Raw genomic sequence first — 20273 nt, forward strand, 5'->3', positions numbered from 1 at the left:
TTTTCTAACCATTCCAATCTTTCCTACGGACGGTTTAAAATTCCAGACCCAACTTTATTTTCATAACCAAGTCAGGCTTCAGGCGGCCACCTGTAAGAACTGAGTATGAGGCGATTCTAAAAGAAGTAAATTATACCAACTCTTTCCCCCAATTCTTCTTTTTGAAATTAGATATTTGTTTTACTGAAGGCAAAACGATCAGATTGGTCCCTCAGAAAAGTGAGATAGAGATGGGAGTAGAGGTAGAGAAGGGAGGGTATTACAAAACGGTAAAGTACAAGGGGGGAAAAAAAGAAATAAAAATAGGCCAGTAAGGGAAAACTGAATGGAAGAGGTCCACTTGTTTATTTTAACAGTGTTTGTCATTCCAGGAGGTTTGCTGAAGTTCCTTCCTTCAATGGTTGGCCTTGGACCAGCATTTGAAAAGTCTTAGATCTTTGGAAAGAAAGATTTGGACAACAAAGTTGTTTTATCTGGGAGGGTGACTAGTTTACTCAAGAGTTCCAGAACTTTGGTTTTGATGTTATTACCTTGGCCTAAGTTTCTCTGTCCCAGGCGGTCCTGGCTATGTTTACTGATTTAGCAAGGGAAACAGGAGGACCTGGGAGGGAGAGGGCTTGTCTCAGGCACTGCTGCCACATTTAGCTGGATCACCTCACTACCTGGGCACCTTGAAGACAACAAAGATGGGGAAAAGTCAAACATTTTTTAAAGGTCCTCTCTCTCGACACTCATAAGAGGGAAACAACACTTCTCTAACTTACTCCCCAAATAGACACCACCGTGGATGTTCTGCCAAGGAGTGATGCGAAAGTGTGTTCCAAAGTGAAATGTAAGCTTGGCCCCGTGCCCAGCTCCCTGCTGTATTTTGCACAGAGAGCTGCAGGCTGGCGTACCGAAGGAGCACATTTCTCTCCACGTGACTGCAGGAGCCAGGCAGCCCAAGCAGATTTCTTTGTGTTAATAAAATGTGATCTCTAGACTGTACACACCAGCAGCCCCGGGAAAATGTGAGCCAAAGAGAAGGACCCAAGGAAACCCATGGCCCTGGCTGAAAAGGGATCACAGTTCCTGGCAAACTCAGTTGTCCCGAGGCAAGGCATCCTAGGCCTGGCGAATGCAAGATGAGAACCGAGTCAGAGACGAAAAGATGTGTCAGGTGCTCCGGTGAATGCTGCTTAAGACATAAAAACAATCCATGGAACCCCATCAAACGTGACCCTGTGCAAATGTTCATTCTTTCTTGGTAGACCACAGACCAAGGTCCTTAATGGACTTTTTCTCAAGATCTGGAGTATCCCTGAGACCCAAGGTATGCAAAACAGAGATCACTCCAAATAAGGCAGGAGTTCGACTCGTCGATTAAAATCGTGTGTACATATTCCCATCTGGTGCAAGGCAAATGCACACACTTCTACTCCCTCACCCCACAGGGCCTGGCAAATGCAGTCAACTTCCTAGGAACCCATGCAACCACGAGAAGGGAAGCACATGCAACCCAAGCAATCACGGGGGAAGGCCTGGATCACAAGGAGCTTGCTTTCGTGCACAACTCCTGCCTCGTAGCCACGACGGCCTTGGACTCCTCTGCCCTCAGGAGGGATTCATCGCTCAGTGTCTCAAGCTGTCAACCTACATCTTTAGGAGGCAGAGGGAGGTTCACAGGCTGAGGAGGAAAGGTGGGGATAAGCCGCCTGCTCACTGGGCTCCTTTCAACATATCAGATTACTTAATCTCTGGGACTTTCTAATTCACCGTGCCCTGCGGCCAACTTGAATTTCCCAGTTTGGGGAGTATCTTGGGGCTGGAAGGTGGCAGGGGCAGGGCACCAGGACCCTAAGGAGCTTCTGAACTTCTCAGGGACTACGCTGGGGAATGTAGGACTGCACGGGCCAGTGGGATCTTCTGGTTGAAGGGAGTGGAAGGCCTTAGAAGAAGTTGTTCCTTGGCTCCCTTCCCCTGCAGCAGCCCAGTCCCCAGACTCCTTGACCATGGGCAGGCAATCAGCCATACAGCTAATTACGGAGCAGCTGAGTTGATGAGCACCGCCCAGGCCCAGGTGTGATTTCACCTGGGTTAATCTGAAAACCGGTTAATCGGCCTCAGGATAATTGAAAGTTAACCATATGCAGAGCTCAAGTTCAGCCACTGGAAACAGTGGGAAACCACAAGAGCAGAGCAAGTCAGGTCCACTCTCGGTGAACTCTTTTGTAGATTCTCCACAGACAATGTTTAACCCCGAGCCCACTTCAGCCCACTGCCCCACACCCTCCTGGATCCACCCCTTGTCACACAGTGACCTTGAGCCCCGGGGAGCACATAGTAAGTGCTCAATAAAATGCAACTATTATTATCCCACTGGTGCAGTTCGTGGATGTAAAGTTAGGAGACGGGGAGGTCTCTGAGACATTGGCTATGGGAGGCATGCTGGGGGAGCTGTGAAAAGCACTCCACTCCTGCTCAAGCATTCTTTCCAGAAAGAAAAATCTGAAGAGTTCAAACATCCCCAGGAAAGCAGATCAACAGCACGAAAAAAGAAAGCACATTCCAAAGGTGAAGAGAAATAAACCTCCGAATATCAGTTCCATTAGCACGGATAACTGAGGGTCATCCCCCATCCTAAGTAGACTGGTAAATTCTCCAACACCTTCTTAAAGAAGTGGGCAGCACTTTTGTTTTAAAGGTTTAAATGCCCAGCCTCCTGGTCCTTCCAAGGGCCACGTTTCCAGGGAATCTACAGCTGTGACCACTGGCCACAGCTGCCAGGCTCTGCGGTTTGTGGCTGCCTCTGCTGGAGCACTGAGCACCCAAGCCTGTGCTCCACTGGCGTAGCCACAGGAATCAGCTGGGGATTGTTGGAATTACAGCCTCCGTCCACCTTGCAATTCCTGCCCTGTGACCATGCTGCAGAATCAATAGACTTCCCTTCTTCCATTCCGTTAAGCTAACCAGAATAAGCCACCAGCAGGGAGCAAAACAGTACGTGCCAGGGGCTTGGAAAAACACTTTTCCAGGACACCGGAAACAGCACTGGCCCGAGTCCTTGATCTTCTGCCCAGTGGAGGGACAAGTACTAAAAGATCTTCCCAACCTGCTCTGTCAGGACAGCAAATACCCGGCACAAAGTCTGTCCCACCTAAGCCCATGGCAGACATCCCTACTGAATCACAGAGTTCTTTCCACTGAGTCCAGACCAGGCTTCCGTCTTTCAAGAGGACATTCCAGGCACCTAGTCCATCGAAGCCGGCTGTGAAGTGAAACCTACTGCCCTGGGGAGGTCCTACAAACCTGAATCCAGCCACCCAGAGGAGCAAGCCAAAAGCACAGCTGGCCATTGCCCTTCTAGAAAAGTTGCAATCAAAAGAGCTAGCTGTGGGCCCTGGGGGTTTTCCTTTTTTAAACCTTATTTTGTCTGGCTAATAAACCACTGCTAAAAAGTCCAACCCTTGGAGCAATGATTCCAGCCAGATAACTTGCTTTCAGGGTTACTCTGGAATGTTGAACACCAAAGAAGCCAATGGTTCCCATTCAGAAGGAAGAACACTTTTAGGGAAGTAACGAGCTTTAATGCTGCTGCATCTTTTTTCCAAAGGTGTCAAATGTCTTGCTTTTCAGCTTTAGTTTTTAAACTCCATCATCCTTTCTAAGGGGCAGAACATCAGATTCTTAATCCATCTACTTGCTTGGAAGCAGAACATCACCCCAAGAGGCTTTCATTTTTTTGCGCCAAGATTTGAATGTTAGTCCAGCTCATAGTAGTCTTAGAACACAGAGTCACAGAGCTAAAAATAGCACCTGTGTTTTACAGATAAGAAAACCCAGGCCTTGAGAGATTCAGTGACCTGTCCAGGGACACAAAACCCAATTCTGGCAAACCAGCTCTAGAACCCAGATTGGCTGACTGCAAATTCCGTGCTCTTTGTAAATGACCTACCTCGAAATTATTGCTACATATTTTCTCCTCTGGCCACCTAAAACCCAAGGAAAATAATAATGCTCATCCAATTTATACTTTGATTTGAATTTAATTTGGTCAAGTTTCTAATTGGCTATTTTATATTTATGACACACTTGTAAGTTAGAAAGACTTAGATTATTCCCATCTTACAGATGAAGTAAAACCCTAAGAGGTTGACAACTTGCTTAAGGTAATTAAAAGCATAGCTGGGACTGTAAATTAGGTCTTTCAGTGTATTTAAAGAAGCGTCATGGGGCTTGTAAAGACTCAGCCCAGCAACTCAGAAATCTGGAAGTGAGATGCCAAAAAGTGAACTATAAGTACATTTTCTTTTCTTTTTTTTGCTGAGGAAGATTCTCCATGAGCTAACATCTGTTGCCAATCTTCCTCTATTTTGTATGTGGGTTGCTGCCACAGCATGGCTGACGAGTGGCACAGGTCTGCGTCCAGGAACCAAACCCGGGCTGCCAAAGCGGAGTGCACCAAACTTAGCCAAGGGGCCGGCCCCTATAAGTACATTTTAGAAAGTGATCTTTAAATATCAGATTCTCACTCTGAATTAAAACTTACTGAGTGACAACTCTGAGCAGACACTGTCCCAGGACCCTTCACTGAGTAGCCCATTTAATGTGATTTAACCCTCATGACAATCCTGTGAAATAGGCCGTCATATTCCAGGTGAGGAAGCGGGGAGCTCAGAATTTAAGTGACTTGCCCAAGGTATCATGGCATCTCAGGAGACCCCCGACTCCAACTCCAATTTAGTTTAGTGCCTAAAGGGTCCAACAAAGATGTGCTGATGCTATTAGGACTGTGTTTCCCTGAATATCTTTATCAAAGCTTGTTATTTCTTCCTTGAAAATGATTTCATCTTGATCTCCATGGTTTTTGGCCACTGAGATATGCCCAAATTTATTTTTAAGCTGCCTGTAATCAGAAGGGAAGGCTGATGAAAAAGAGAGAAAACATACTTTGGCAATGTTTCCACAACATTCAATCCTCTTGGGAGCAGACTAAATTCCAGGAACCAGTATCACTTCTAACATGAGTTGATTTCCTAACCTCTTACATTAAGTGCTTAGCACCATTCCGGCTTTAACACATAATGGGTATTGCTATGATTTCATATGCATTTAGCTGATTTCAACTTAGGAGGATTGTGCCCACTCTTTTATAAAAGCTCAGAGATACGTGATTGGATGTAAAAATATGCTGAAGGAGCTTTAGCTGGAATCAAACGTCCTCTCAAGAGGGGTAAATCTTGCCTAGTTTGATGCCGACGTGCTTTGTTATCCTTAAGACAGGACTGGTGTACCTTGAAAAGCTTTATCCTGCCACACCCATATGTACAGTACACAGTGCCCTACATCACGACCCAGGCTGAGAACTCCACATCTCTAATCTGGTTGGAAAACAAAGTCATATCAGGTTAATCCCAATTCTTAAATTAATTGACTTCTAGTTGTCCCCTTTGCGTAAAAACTATTTTCACACTTTTATTCCAAATAATCTACTTTTGTTCTCAATTTCCTCATGTTTCCATTCCACTTCAAGAGAAGGGTCCATTTTTCCTATCCGGAGAGCTCCCTGCCACTTTCCCATCTTGTAGGGAGAGTTAAGAAGAAAGTGCAAGAGAGACTTACCCCAGGGGGACAGAAGGCCAGGGAGTTAGCTACCACCGGAGACCCTCTCCCCACTCAGCAGCCCACTGCCAACAACTAGGGGAACTGCCGGTTCTCCACCTCATGACCCAAAGTGTCACCAAAAAGAAAAAAGAAGGAACCCCAGTCACAGTCTTATAGCATGTTGGAAAGGCTTGAGAGCACCAAAGGAAATGAATATAAATTCCCTCTCACCCTTTACCCACTCAAGCTCTTTCAGGCGCAGAGTCAGAGGATGGTAAGGGGTATGGAGATGAAAGTAGCCCTGGCCCATGGAGCACAGGTCTCCACCAGAGCTACCCAAGAAAGCGGACAGTTACACTGTTACAGGACCACAAACTGGGTAGATCCTTTCACAGATGTCAGTACACAGGATGCTCATCCGCTCTGCCTCTCCATTACCCTCTCTTCCCTACAATGACTCAAAAGGTGGGGAGCAGTTTCCAGGCCATCATTGCTATGGACAGGATGCGCTCCTACTCAAGTGTCCATAAGATGACAACAGAGGCAGAGGAAGAGAAGAAATAGTAATCACAGAATACAAATAAAAGTGAGGAAAGCTACCATTCATGTATTGAGCACTGTTCCAAGGGCTTTACGTATATCACCTCATTTACTCCTGCAGGAACCCTCTGGAGCAGACATTATCTTCCCCACTCACAGAGGAGAAACAAAGGCAGAGAGTCACAGAGCCTGGGAAGAGCAGAGCCAAGAGCTAAGCCAAGGCTGGAACTGTAACCACATCATGCTGCCTGTCAATAAGAAGAAGGGAGTAACGAGAGGACGTGGCTCTAATACATGACTATTTCTTTAGTAAAATTCAAGAGAGAACCACCATCCCTGGGGATTGGTCTACGACATCCTCTCTGATGGTAGATAAAATGAACAAAAACGCTCTTTTGGTTCCATATACTTATATGAAAATCTAAGTTTAAAAATATGAAAATGTCGTGGGGTGGGACAAATGGGGGAGGGAGGCAGACAGAGATAAAACTGCAACAATTTGGTGGGAACGCCAATCCAAATCACTGAAATGTCCGAACGACAGAAATTCTCTTGCTATCTGCTAATATACACCGTGATTAAAAACATCAATTTATACACACATAGTTAAGGTCTTTAAGGACTATTTTGCACTCAAATAAGTTAAATGTGCCTCCTAACACTATGTTTGCATAAGTAATCTGTTTGGTAATATTTTTCTTTATAAAGAAGACAAAGCCATAAATTTCGGTTTAATTAGTTAAAGGTCAAATGATCACGAAATCTGAATCAATGCAATGTGACTACTAGGCAAGCTTGAGGCTAAAAAGAGAAATAGAATGCAAGTAAACTCAAATTGCTTCTTTACACTTAGTTTTTGTAATAATGAAACTTCCTATCATTCATCTTCAAACTTCTAAGGAATCCAATAACTAAATACCAATAAATGGCCTGTTATGTTTGGGTAAATTTCACTTACAATGCTAAAAAATACTTATTTTTTGACATGGATCTAAATATTGTTTTAAAAATCATTCAGATGTTACTGGTCATTTGAAATAAACATACTTTAGATTCTACCAAGAAAAAAGATACCCACCTCCCGTGGGAAAGTGTATCAATATAAAGAAATCAATTGTAACAAAATGGATTCTATGAAATTCTTACAGTCAGTTCTACAAATTTACCTTTTCTTAGCCTCAGAAACACTATCAAGGCTTTAATTCTATCTTTACATTTTATTTTATCTACTCTTTCCTCCATAAATCTTTTAGTGGCCTTTGGTCTTTTAAAAACAATATTATTTTCACTGGATCGGAGATCTCCATCCATTTTTCAAGTTTTCTCTAGTAAAGGCCTCCATATTCTTCTTCAGTGGTACTAACTAACAAAGCCCACAGCATAATGAAGCACTCCTTATGACAGATGGAGTTTAACTGCCGCTCTCCTTAAAAGCACTCTTCATATCTTGGGGTATCGAGATTTCTGTTCTGGGTAATCTGATTACTGCGCATCTAGGTATTCTTGTTCATCTGGTTTCCAGCATGGATTCCCATTGGTCAGGGCCTGGCGGCATCTCTCTCCAAACAAACTTTGCTTTTCCCATTCAATTCAAGAGGCATTTATTGCGCATGAATGGAGAGCCTCACTTAACTCTTTCCATTAAGTGCAGAAGCACTTACAGAGCAGTAATGCGACTCCTTCTCTGCTCTGCTGTCCATGCCTGGGCTCCACAGCAAAGACATCGAAGCAGACTGTTACCCAGAGCTAATTAGAAAAGAAAGCATTGCTCTTCCCCGCTCAAGGAGTTTCTGCCAAAGCACTTATTTCTGCTGATCCATTTATCCAATCGCACTTGCTAAGAGAACATTTTTTCACATGTGATTTAGTGCTATAGCTCCCTGGAGCATCTTTCTGTAGCATGCACTCATTGTTTTTAGGAATCCAGGGTCTCCCAGGCAAGATTTGAAGGGAAAGGGGTTTAATTAGCCACAAGCCATCTCTCAAGACCCCAAATTCCAAAGCATTCTTCCAAAAATCATTAATGAAAAAAAATCCTAGATTTAAACTTCTACTTTTAGGAACCTTGTCTGACAGTGGAACTGTGTAATTTTTCAGGAGAGAAAATGAGATGGATTCCTACTATGAGCTGGATGGGTAGGGAGTTGAGACACTAATGATATTTGTTAAAGTCAGGAAAGAAGGAAAACAAACATTTTAGGAATTTTCACATTCAGTCATGGAGTGTGTATCCACCAGAAGCCAATTTAACAGAAACAAGTACTGTATAGCTTTCCCCCACAGACACCAGATTCTGCCAACACTCCTGTAATTGTCTACTGTACATAGCTGGAGGTGAAGTTGCACACATCGACTATTATTTTTTATTTAAGTGAGCTGGTTTGGGTTATGGCAACTCCTCCAGCTCTCTGTAATCTTGGCTTGATATCAAAGCACACTTCCGGGGGTACTTGAGCAAGTCGCTTCATGCATGTGCCATTCAGCACCCCTACACCCTCCCCTGGACCCTGTCTGCTCTCACAAAATCCCTTTACTCCAGCAGTACTCCCAATACAAAACATACACACACCGCACAGCCACCATATTTAATCATGAGGTGCAATTAATTCCAGTTTCAGGGAAAAAGGGAGCCACGAATACAAGGTCAGGACTCAAGAATCCAAAACCGTAATAATGATTCCTTTGTCTCTCAGGAGTAAAATTAATAAGCTGGCCAGAAACTTGGCGAAGTATTTTTAGCTTGATATTTCTGCAGCAGGTAGTCCTTATAATGAAGTACTATTTCTAACACTGAGGCATTAACGCCTTCTCTCTCTCTCTCTTTCTCTCTCTCACATACACATGTACACACATACCAAAAAAAAAAAAAAACACTCATAGAAATTGGTTCAGTATACTTGTTTGCAAACCTAGGAAGCTTTATAAAAGAGAGGCATTTAAAAGTGATGAATGTTAATGGGTTGGGTTTATTAAAATCTATTTTTCTACTCCTATGAGACCAGTCCTGCTTTTGGACTTTTAAATTCTGAACCATTCAAATCCCTCAAACTATTTCCTTGCCAAAGAGTGTTTCCCCCAATCACCAAAATTATGGGCTTTATAAGTGAAACCTAAACCCTATGTTTTTGAATTACTTTCTCTAGATCATTAGAACATCGTGTTTTGAAAGGCTGTTTGATGTTCAAGGGAGAGTATTTATTTTCAAAATAATAATAATAAGGAAGTCCCGGTTTGCCAGAGGAAACTATTGTGAAGAATCTAAAAATGTTTCAAATGCAACCTTGAACCCAAGTGGAAACACCCACATGCCACTTCCCTACTCAGAAACTTTCAGTGGCTCCCCATTGCCTACTGGATAAAGTTCAACCTTTGGAGCTTGGCCTTCACGAAGCTGCCAGCCTGCCTGGCACCTACCCCTCCAGACTCATCTCCCTGACTCCTTCCTAGGAATTTTCTGCACCAGCCAAATTGTATCTACACCTTGTTCCCTAAACACCCCGTGGGCATTCCTGCCTCTACAGCTCTGCCGCAGCGTTGCCCACTCACCATTCTGGCTCCTCCGCCTCTCATTCCGAGGCCCAGCGGAATGTCCAACTCTTCCAAGAGGCTCGTCCCAGGCACGCCTGTCCTGGGCAGTGGCTGCTTCCTGTGAGGTCTGGCAGCTCTCATTGTCTACACTGCTCCCTTACTTACTGTTAAATTTTTTACTCATTTCTTGACTCTTTCACCCTCCTTTCAATAGATATTGGAGGCCTCTACGTACCCATCATTCGACACCCAGAACATGCTACTTTGTCCTGTCACTCATTCTTTTACCAAAAAGTTCCATCTTCCCTGCTAAGTTGCCATCTCCTTGAGACCAGCAGCCGAACGGTACCCTTGTCTGTCTTCCCCAGGGTATAGCACAAAGCAAAAGCTGATGCTATTTCTGGGGACCATCCACATTGCTCCTCGGTCCTACAAATGCCTCTGTTGCTTTCTAATCTTCACATCATTTACTAGAGAAAAGTAATGGAACTGACTTGTGGTAAAGGTTGGCCTACTGAGTGCCAGGCACCATGCTGGACCCTTCATGCACATTAGCTTTAGAAAGCTCACATAAACCCAACAAAGATGTTACTTATGGATGAGAAAATGAAGGTACAGAAAGATTAAGGATTTATCCATTAAAGGACCACTTGGGGGAAGGAGGAATTATTATTCTGGAATGCTTATGTAAAGTCTTGCCTGTAAGCAGGAGAATGAACTAGACCTCTCTCCTCTTCCAGCACCACAACATGCCTTTACAGTTTCTCTACCACTGAGGTCACTATGTTGCCTTCAGGTATAATTATTAATGCCTGTTATTAAAAACTCAATAGTAACATTGACTGATTGACTGATTGATTTACTAGCAAATATGTCATGGAGAAATCTCCTAATCAAGAACTTCTTTGAACAACATTTTGTTTGAGTTTTTACCCTCCTGGGGCAGGAGGAATAAATAAGGGTTACAGTTAGCTACCCAAGGTTACCTAAAACGCAGAGGCTAAGAGAGGGGCAAACAAGAATAGGCAGAGAAGCAGAGGAAAAATTCAAACTCCTTGACCAGAGGCCTTAATTGGCTAGGAAGGGAAAAGTATGGAGACTCCCTAGGAGCCCAATGCTCGGTCCTCCTATGAGAGATGAAATCAGATGGTCATGAGAATGCCACTCACAGCAGCTAACCGTTCCTGAGCACTGACTGTATGCCAGGTACTCTACACGCAAGGCTCATAGGACCTTCAACAACACTATGAGGTAGGTCCAGTGATTATTCCAAAGTTCCAGATGAGAAATCAGAAGCTCAGCTCATCTAGATCGTGAGCAAACATGGCAGAGTCAGGATTCACACCCAGGTTTGTTTGTTTATCGGATCTCATGCTCTAAAACATTGCTATATTGTCTATATAGAACTGTCTCAAATACAAGACATTCTGATGGATGTTGTGACAGGGGAGCCAGCAGGCATCTAGGTCTTAAGGAAATTTAAGTTGATTCCAAAACAATGGTTTAGTGGCTTCAGGTCAAGACATTTGCTGGGGGGATATCAAATATTATCATAAATGAAAAATATTCTCAACTAATCCCCTTAGAGAATCAAATGCAGACCCTGTACCTCTCCATCCCTCTCTCATATATTCTTTTCCAATGTGTTTTTAATCTTATTACTTCCCCACTACCTTCCCACTTCCCTCCATTTTCACTGCTGAGACATAAAAAATGATTCCTGGGTAAAAGTGATTAGTGCTGGTTGGAAGAGAGGTTTCCGAGGAACCTAATAAATCACTGCTGTCTTTTCATCCTCTGGCTTCTACATTAGGATGTTTTCAAGGCTTTTTTCTTCCCACTTCCCCCACCCCTCTCCTTCTCCTCTACCTAGTTCTGTCTTTATATTGCTATTTTTCTAGTCTGGTAGGCACAGCGCTGAACTGGAAAGACTCTGCCAAGACCCTTGGCAGGAATTGGCTTACAGGAATCCTGCCCACCGCAGCAGTGCAGAGAAGACAGGGCCTCTAGGCAGAAAGGCAGGAGAAAGGGCCGAATTTGGGGTCTGGCTAGACTGTTGGACAGAGCAGGTTTCCCTGGCGTATAAACTGCCCTACAGAGCCCAGCTTTCTCTTGCCAGGGTCAGGATTACAATTTCTCACTGGTACTTGCTGTAGATTGCCTGGGAAGAGAAGCAAGGGTGGGGGTGGGGGTTGGGGGGCGGAAGCAAGCCAGCACACCGCCCAGAGTTGGGCGAGCTCCACAGGGCACAGCCACGTGCCTGAAGCACACGGTCACACAGGCAGGCAGCCAGGGTTGCCAGGGCTCGCACGAGAGCTGGGGGGCTGGGCACCGAGCAACTGGCTGTTTCCACACAGGCAAAACAGGAGTTGCTAACCCAGAAGCAATACCGCTGGGTTAACATCAAGGAGGTGACTTGTCCTAACCCAGAATGAAGGAGAAAAGTCAAACAGACTACACAGAAGAACGACTGGGCATGCTGGAAAAAAAAAAAAAAAATGCATGTCCTATTTTTGCAGAGGGAAGGGGACTGGATGAAACAAATCCCTAAATGGAGAACGGGGGTTGGGAATACAGTCTTTCTTTTCTCTGCTCCCATGCCACCGAGATCATAACCACAGCTCCAGGCCCTGAGTATACATGTGCCACACATCATGCCATACCTTGTCACGTGTTATCTTATTTAATCCTGCTAAAACCCCATAGGAGGGGACTATTTATAGTCTCCGTTCTATTGATGAGTCAACTCAGGCTTAAAGAGGTTAAGAAATTGACACAAAGTTACATGGCAAGCCAATGTGGGTCCAGGACATGAACCCAAGCCCCTGAGTCCAAAGCCTAGGCTCTTCACCACCAAGTGGTCCAGCTTTCCAAACCTATGGGAAAATACCTCTAGCCAGGAGGGTAGGAACAGTCCTGGGAATGTGCCAATATGACAAAGCCAAGAGAACAGGGCAAGCCTGTCCTCTACAGGGCATGGTGGAGAAGATAAACTCTCAAGAAACAGAAAAAAAGTCTGCCTGCCTCCAGAATGAAGCTGACTCTCTCCCCTCCATGACCTCCTTGACCCCGATGAATGAAATGCACTTACAAGAGACCTGAGGCACAGGGCACAGCAACTATCAATCGTGGTGCTCCCAAGCTGCAGGGGTACCAGTATGCCAAAGGGGAAAATATATGAACTGCACGCCCTTAAGAGGAGGGAGAACACGAAGCTGCATCTCACGATGTTGGGAAAAAGCAAGACAATCCTGTTGCCTCAGCAGGACCTCCCAGAGCCCCGGAACCAGCAGCACAGAACTCCCCTCCAGCATGACTCAGATCCCACGGCCAGCATCTTCCTTCCACACCAAAACCTTATCACAAAGGAAGGTCAGCAGAAACAGAACACAAATTCCATCTTGCAAAGGTACAATCGGTTCTCCCCCATGTCCCCACTCTTCTTGTGCCACCCATTTAGGCCCTCCTCTTCCGACACACCTCCACGTGGAAGGGTTTTCACTTCTCTCTGTAACCAGCCTTCATCAGAACCTGTTCTCTGTGCTCAGAACTGGAAAGGGAGCCTTCTTAATTCTCAGCTGAATATGGGTCTAACAGTGGCAGGACACCCCCAAGCTATTCAAAGAAAAACCACCAGAGGAAACGATTTCAAATCTGGCTTTACAAGCATGTGATTTAAAAATAACTCTGACTTTGTCTGCTATAGATGACATTCCCTAAAGGGACTGCTGTCCTTAAAGCAATCGCTCAATTCTCAGGGCAAACAGATTCTTATTTTTCTTGTACCCAGCGCATACTTCCAGGAGAGCACTCCCGGGTACCACCTCTGATAGCATCTGAAATGCAAACATTGAAGCGGTCAGGAGGACTCCTGCCATCTCTGCTGGCCTGGGGACATCCAGGATGCTGCACCTCAGATGACTGAGAAGCCTGTGCCGGCGGCTAGAGCATCCAGGAACCACCACTCTTCCTTCATTAAGATGTCAGCCCAGAGAGCTTAACAATGTCCAGCCACAGGAGGTTTCAATGGATCCCTGGGTTGTTCCTTCAAGGAAAAGCGTATTTCTTCAGCTATTTGCTGCATTCTTTGATCAGACAGCTAGACAGAGGAATAACGATGAGTGTACAAAATAAGAAAGGGGGTTGGAGGGATAGGAAGAGATATATGATAGTATGAGAATTCACAAGAATGCTCACCTGGTCATTCCAAGACACACTTGCAGTAGACCTAGAAATGCGTAATTTGTCAGCTTATGGCTTCATTTCCTCTCAATCAGACAGGTACCACTAATGACACAATGCAACCGAGCATAACTCAAAAGATGCATGCTGAGCAAACCGCAGAAAACAAATGTTTAATAAAATTGCTTTGCAATTATCTCCTGATTAGCCTGATGTCTTAGTTTTATCAACTAAAAGTGTTTAACTATGCTCTTATTAACATTATATTTATTCTCAGCTACCTAATATCTCGTCTTCTCAAAAGCTTGGCCATAAAGCATTCCAGGAGGTAAAAAGCACCCATGTGTGTGGTGGGATCCTGAATTAAGCCGACATTTTGCTGCCCAAATTGAAAGTCTAGATCAGTAGTTCTCAATGGGGGTGATTTTGTCCCCAGAGGACATCTGGCAGTGACTGGAGACATTTTTACTTGTCACAGGGTGGGGGTGAGGGTGTTACTGGCATCTGGGGGATAGAGGCCAGAGATGCTGCTACACAACCTACAATGCACAGGACAGCGCCCACAACAAAGACTTACCTGAAACATCAATAGTGCCAAGGTTGAGAAATCTTGATCTAGACTGAAATTCTACAATTCCCAGAATGCTAAGGCTACATCTGTACTCCTCCCTTCTGAGGACTTATTTTCCTCAAGATTAACTTGGTATTTCTATTCTGGTCACCACTGTGATTACACAGAATCATCGAGAACTTTCTCCTTTTTCAGGTTTGCTTGTGATATACCATCCATTGAGTCCATATCCCCTGGAATTTCATTTTGCATTATAATCTTTATAATGATCAACACTCTATGACAGCAGAGTGTTATTTTATGTGCGTTTGTTATCTGAAGAAGAGCTTTAACTTCTTTTCTGTCTTGTTAGGAGTCTCACTGGGTTTTCTATTCAAAGAAGAAGATTATTTTGAAGTGTGTTTCCATTACCAAAAAAGACACTGAAATGAAGACTTATTTCTAGACCCCAGTGCCCAGTGGATCCTAGTGCCCTTCCTCCATCACCTAAAAAAATGACATCTACTGAACCTCAGGAGTCCTTTCTTATGGATTGCAAATCTGATTGGGGCATCCCAAGTTTCTGACTGTCATGGATTAATACTGATTCTAACAAGCTTTGACAAATGACTTCTAAGAAAGCCTCAAATTTCAAAATACCGATTCTTCACTCTCAATAGGAACCAACATGTGGGGACTTAATATTTGCATGCCTCTTGGGGAAAAAATATAGTATTTATAACATGGTACACATCCTGTATTTGGCAGGGGATTGAGAAATATTTATCAATACTTATCAAAATCTCCTGACATTTCTCTCCAGAAGGAGGGGTTATATATTGTACCTAACGACTTTAAGAGGGCATTTCAGAAGACAGGGATTGAAATAAATGATAAAAGTTGACACAAATAGAACAATGATCATAACTGCTTTCATTAATAGAATAGCCAGTGCTAGTCATTTGACTCTTTTACATATCTCTACTTTTCACAATAATCCAATCAAATAGACATTACATCCTTCTACACAAGAGGAAACTGAAGCCCCGAGGGGTTGTGTCACTTTGTAAGGTCACACAGCTCTGAAGTGGTAGGTCTCAGTCTGCAGAGCAGAATGACACACAACTGTGCCTTCTCACTGGGGCTCTGTCCCCTTCTCCCTGTTTTTTTTTTTCTCATTTTGAATGGTCATTTATTCCACTGGTTGTCCATTCCCGGGAAGAAACTGAAGACAATGGCACCCTACGTTCTAAGTAACAGTGGTTCAGGGTCACATAAAGGAGTGTTTTCCCAAGCTTCTGCAGTCTCCTGGGGTGGCTACAGGTTAAAACTTAATTCCATTCCAACCAGTAGCCTTGAGTTGTAATTCAAAGTGGGTTTGGAGAAGGGGCCAGCACAGAAGATCGGAGTGGAAGAACTTGAACTCCAATACTAATATTTCAAGGCAGGGGCGTTCTCTTCCTCCTTTGCATCGTTTCCTTCCATTTTAATCTTGCTCTGTGTGCCTGAGAAACTCGACAGGAGTCGAGGACATGGAGTTCAGGAATGATCTCTAGCACAAGTCTCCCATTGTCCTGCTTTCTGCCTTCCCCTGCAGCTAAGGCCCTCAGCTCCGCGACCTTCCTGACAATTTATCTTGCTGAATCTTTGTTCCTGCTTACCTGTGCACAAGAAATGGTCTTTCTTCCTGTTCATTCTGTACTCCAGGGTGCTAGAGCCATGAAGCCAGAGCTGCCTCAACCTGTGTTTACATCTGAGCATCCAGCAGTGGGTTTTGAAGTACCGGTCATTTGAGGAGACATTTTTGTGTACTATTTCAACATCATTTAAAGCCAATCTTGTGCCCTTGTGGGCTTTCACAAAAGTTGGTTAAAAAGTGTGATGGACAGACAAAAACGAAAAAAAATACATAAGAACAATTTGGTTTACAGGAATTGTGAAGAGAAAGAGGTGGGGTCTTGTGCTGAAGAAGGCTAGGCCACGCTTAATATGAGAGCCGCTTTCAGATTCAATTTCCCAGTCAATGACAACACAAATGAAAAAGATGACAAAGCTATCCACCCCACACCCTAACTCACATTTTTTTTTCCCTCAGGCCAGACAAGAATGAATGTAGGTAAACGACAGCCTTACAGAGAGTCTGCCCAAATCATTCAGCAAGACCCTATTTGTGTATTTGGGGAATGAGGAGAACAGAGAGCAGATGAGATGGATGCCCAAATTATCCAAATCATTAACTGAGGGCTAGTATGTCTTAAATGGCAGTCCTTGGGATCAGCTGCATCTGAATCCCCTAGGAAGCTGGTTAAAAATGCATATTGCTGGACCTCACCCCAGAGCTGAAAAATCAGAGCTCCTAGGGGTAGGTCCATAGAATCTGCATTTAGCTGACTTTCCAGGTGCTGTGGCTGCTCAATGAAGTGGGACAACCACTCACTGAAGGGGGTGAAATACAAGAGTCCTCTTTTAGTGTGCTGAAGCCTCTCTGATTGCTAAGATGTTTATGCCCCCCAGCCTGCCCCTCTCTTTCCTCCTCCTCCCCATCTGAAGGGAGAACCTTCTGAGTTTACCTGGTCTGATGGGGCTCTGCATACAGTTCGGGGACGGGATGCCAGGGTGAAGGGGTGCAGAGGCCCGACTGCTGAGGTCCATGACTGAGGGGGCAGCTGAGGAAGCCGGCTGCAGCCCGGGAGGGTGAGGGCTGTGGTCATGCTGCGACGGGCTGGGGGGAATGCCATTTTCCGAGAGAAACTCCTCCAGGTCCATGTATTCCAACTGGAAAGTATCTCCGTCATAGGGAAGGGTTTTGTCCCATAAGGTGGGTCCCAGAAAAGCCGACTGGGGGACCGTCGGGCTGTTACTCTCATCATCCAGCTTCTTTTCCTTGTCTTTATCTTTACCAAATGCTGCAGAAAAAGAGGAAAGTTGGCTTTTAACAAAGAAAGCGTGTTGCTTTTTTTTTATCACCCCTCCTGGTTCCTGCTACGAAAACTACTTCTCACAAACACCAGGGTTCTTCTCTGGCTGCTGGCTTTTGTGCATCTGGAGTTAAAAGTTCAAGCAGGCCATGGATCTCTGCCTGTTTTTCAACATCTTCCTATTTACTTTGGAAAGAAAGTACTAGTCCTTGGGACGGGGCTACACACAGATCTAGGATATAAACAAGAGAGTACAGTCTTCAGTGCATTATTTGAGGAGACAAATAATTTAAATCCACCTGCCATAACACACAACTGCTATGATTTTTAAGAAAACAGCCAATAAGCAGGCATGATTTATCTTCCAGGAAATTCATTACAGTAACAATATGATGTTCTTCAGACTTAAAAAGCCAGAGAGTTGGTAATTCTAATTTTGGAAAAGCAGGGACTCTCCATCCTTCTTTGTTACCACGTATTAAGCACCTACTATATACTTGGTTCTTTCCACATACTGTATTATTTCCAAAAATCTCCAAATCAACTTGCAAACAGCAATCGTCCCCTTCACACCAAAGAAATGGAGCCTCTGGGACTTGAAGCAGCTTGACCAATGCCTCACATTGGCAGAAAAGAAAATAGAGAACTTCCTGAGTCCACATGTTTGCTTCTAAAGCCACTGGGGTACACTGTATCTTACAAAACGAGTTTTAAAAAAAATTACAAAGTGTTTTCTTCCCTAAACACGTAAGCATGATCTGGCTCACAAAAATTATACATGTATGCAACCTGTCAAAAGCACAGCTATTGGAAAAGGTGATTACTCTACTTACTACGGTGGAGGTATGCAGCTAGGTTTTCTACCTGGAAGTATGGCTCACCCCATTAGGTCTCTAACCAGAGCTCTTCACCCCATTAGGTCTTTAACCAGAGCTCTGGATTTTGCCAAGTCCAGTACTCAGGCGCGGGTGGAATCTGGAATTAAGGAATTTGGCTTCTGAGTTTCTTCCTCAGAAAAACACAGCCTCTACCGCCATCCATTCTAATCCTCTACAGTCTCATCTCCTGAGAATTTGACTTAAAACACCCACAGATGCAAGAGACTGCAGGCAGCACCTCCCTCCCAAGCGCTACTCCTCAAAGGAGAGTTAAGAGGGACGCTATGCTCTGCAGACTGCGAACCAAACCCCTCAGCTCTTGCAATGCAACAGGTTGTCCCCTGCTAGGAAAGAAGATGCTAGTACTCCCAAGCTATTCGTAGCCAAACGATCTTTCAAGACTTGACACTCTGAGCCCCACAGTTCGCATCTGCTACTGTGCTATCAAAGGCAGGAGACCGCATCGGCCCAAATGACAAATCCCTGGCGGCACCGGCTCCGTTCGGAGCCTCCTCGCACGACCCTTCCTGTCCCGTTCCAGCCTAGGGTGCCTGGGGAAGGTTTGGGACTTACCAAGAAAGGGCTCAAGCCAAAGGAGGCTTCTGCGCGGTTACACGTGAGCCTGCTCCGCTCTCCCCTCCCACCAGGAAAAGTGCACGGGGAAAGTGTCAGCACCGGAGGCGTGCACGGCTTCCCGCCGAGAGACCACTCCCCTCGCCAGCCCCAGCCCCAGCCCTCACCCCCCTTCCTGAATTATCCTTCCCAGGAGAACACGCGTCTCCGCTCACACCGCGTGAGTTCCAAATACTAATAACAGAAACAAGAAGGACGATCCCAATAACCAGGCTACGCAGTGACACCCGCCCCCTCTGGAGCCCCCCACCCCATAAAAGCGAGCCCTCTGGTTTCTCCTCCCCAGCCCGCGAAGCTCTGCCCTCGTGCAGGCCATTTAGCTCTGCGTACGGATAAGTCTCAATCTAGGGATCACTGACCTGTCAAGTTCTATCTCCCACCCGTGCCGCAGGAGCAGGACCCAGGAGGGCGGGCCGGGTCCCCAGCGCTATTTTAAATGATGTTTAGTGAGGGGGTCCCCCCTTTCTGAGGAGGAGGGGTGGGGTGATGGGTGAGCCCCTCAATTTCATCAAAGCAGGGCCAGTGTACCGGGGACAGGGAGAGAGGGGATGGATGCTCCAGCGGACCAGCGGGGGTGCCCGGCCAAGCAGGGGGACCCCAGGAGCGTCGTCCCTTCCCAGAGCAGGGCATCCAGGAGGGCAGCGCTCACCGTCTTCTTGATGAAGGGGGAGCTTCAGCGGGTTCTCCAGCAAGGACCTGAGCACGCCGTAGGGAGGCGGGATAAAGGTGGGATTCAGGGGGAGCGGTCGGGACATTTTCTCCATCGCGATGCAAATTTTTTTTCTTAAAAAAAAAACCCAACCGCCCCCCAAAACGTTGCTGAGCTTCTTCCTCCGTCCTTTGCCAAAAGTACGCGCTTTCAAGGCGGTGGAGACAAGGGAAGGAAAAAATAACTTTTATCTTTATAAATATAGCTGCATACGAAAATAAAAATAAACTTTCGGATTCCCAGTGCAGACGAGTCCCGGAGGACGCGCCAAGTGCCCCTGGGCTCCTCGGCGACGTGCAGGATGCTCTCACCTGCCTCGAACCCCTCGTCCTGCAAAATGTTCAAAATTGCGAAAAAGAAAGAAAAAATATGCAGACGGCTGCAGAAGGGCGAAGGCACCACGCCGCCCCGGGTCCCTCCGGCGAGCACCGGAGACCGCGCTGTCCCACCCCACCCCCTCCCCGCGCCGGCGGCCGCTGCTCCCCCGCGCTCGGCGGCCCCGCAGCGCCGGGCTCAGCGCATCCGGCCGCCCATGTGCCGCGGCCCTGACAAGAGTGACGTCAGGGCCCGCACCGCGCACCGATAGGCGTGCGGGGGCGGGGCCAAGCGCGGCCCCGCCCTCCGCCCCGCCCGCCCCGCCGCCGCGTGTTTAGCGTTGTCGCGCGCGCGGATTTTCCGGGACCATCCAGAGCTGGCGAGCTGCGAAGGGACAGGCGCCAGATCCCCTGCGCCACCGACCTGCGCTGCGAATC

At 45.8% G+C, this 20273-nt stretch overlaps 1 protein-coding gene across 2 annotated transcripts in view; it reads right to left on the reverse strand.

Moving 5' to 3' along the window:
• The window catches only part of HLF (HLF transcription factor, PAR bZIP family member), a 55938-nt gene extending 36000 nt beyond the window's left edge, over positions 1-19938 (reverse strand). For both annotated transcript variants that reach the window (XM_004434745.3, XM_014790854.2), the window contains exons 1-2: positions 19462-19938; positions 16954-17289 (exon numbers count right to left, since the gene is read on the reverse strand). In XM_004434745.3, coding sequence (XP_004434802.1) covers positions 16954-17289; positions 19462-19576 — 451 coding nt within the window. In that variant the 5' untranslated portion in view covers positions 19577-19938. The remainder of the gene's footprint in view (positions 1-16953; positions 17290-19461) is intronic.
• Positions 19939-20273: the final 335 nt, after the last annotated feature.

This window comes from Ceratotherium simum, chromosome 16 (assembly GCF_057802395.1).
Source record: "Ceratotherium simum simum isolate JZ-2026a chromosome 16, ASM5780239v1, whole genome shotgun sequence".
Taxonomy (NCBI): domain Eukaryota; kingdom Metazoa; phylum Chordata; class Mammalia; order Perissodactyla; family Rhinocerotidae; genus Ceratotherium; species Ceratotherium simum.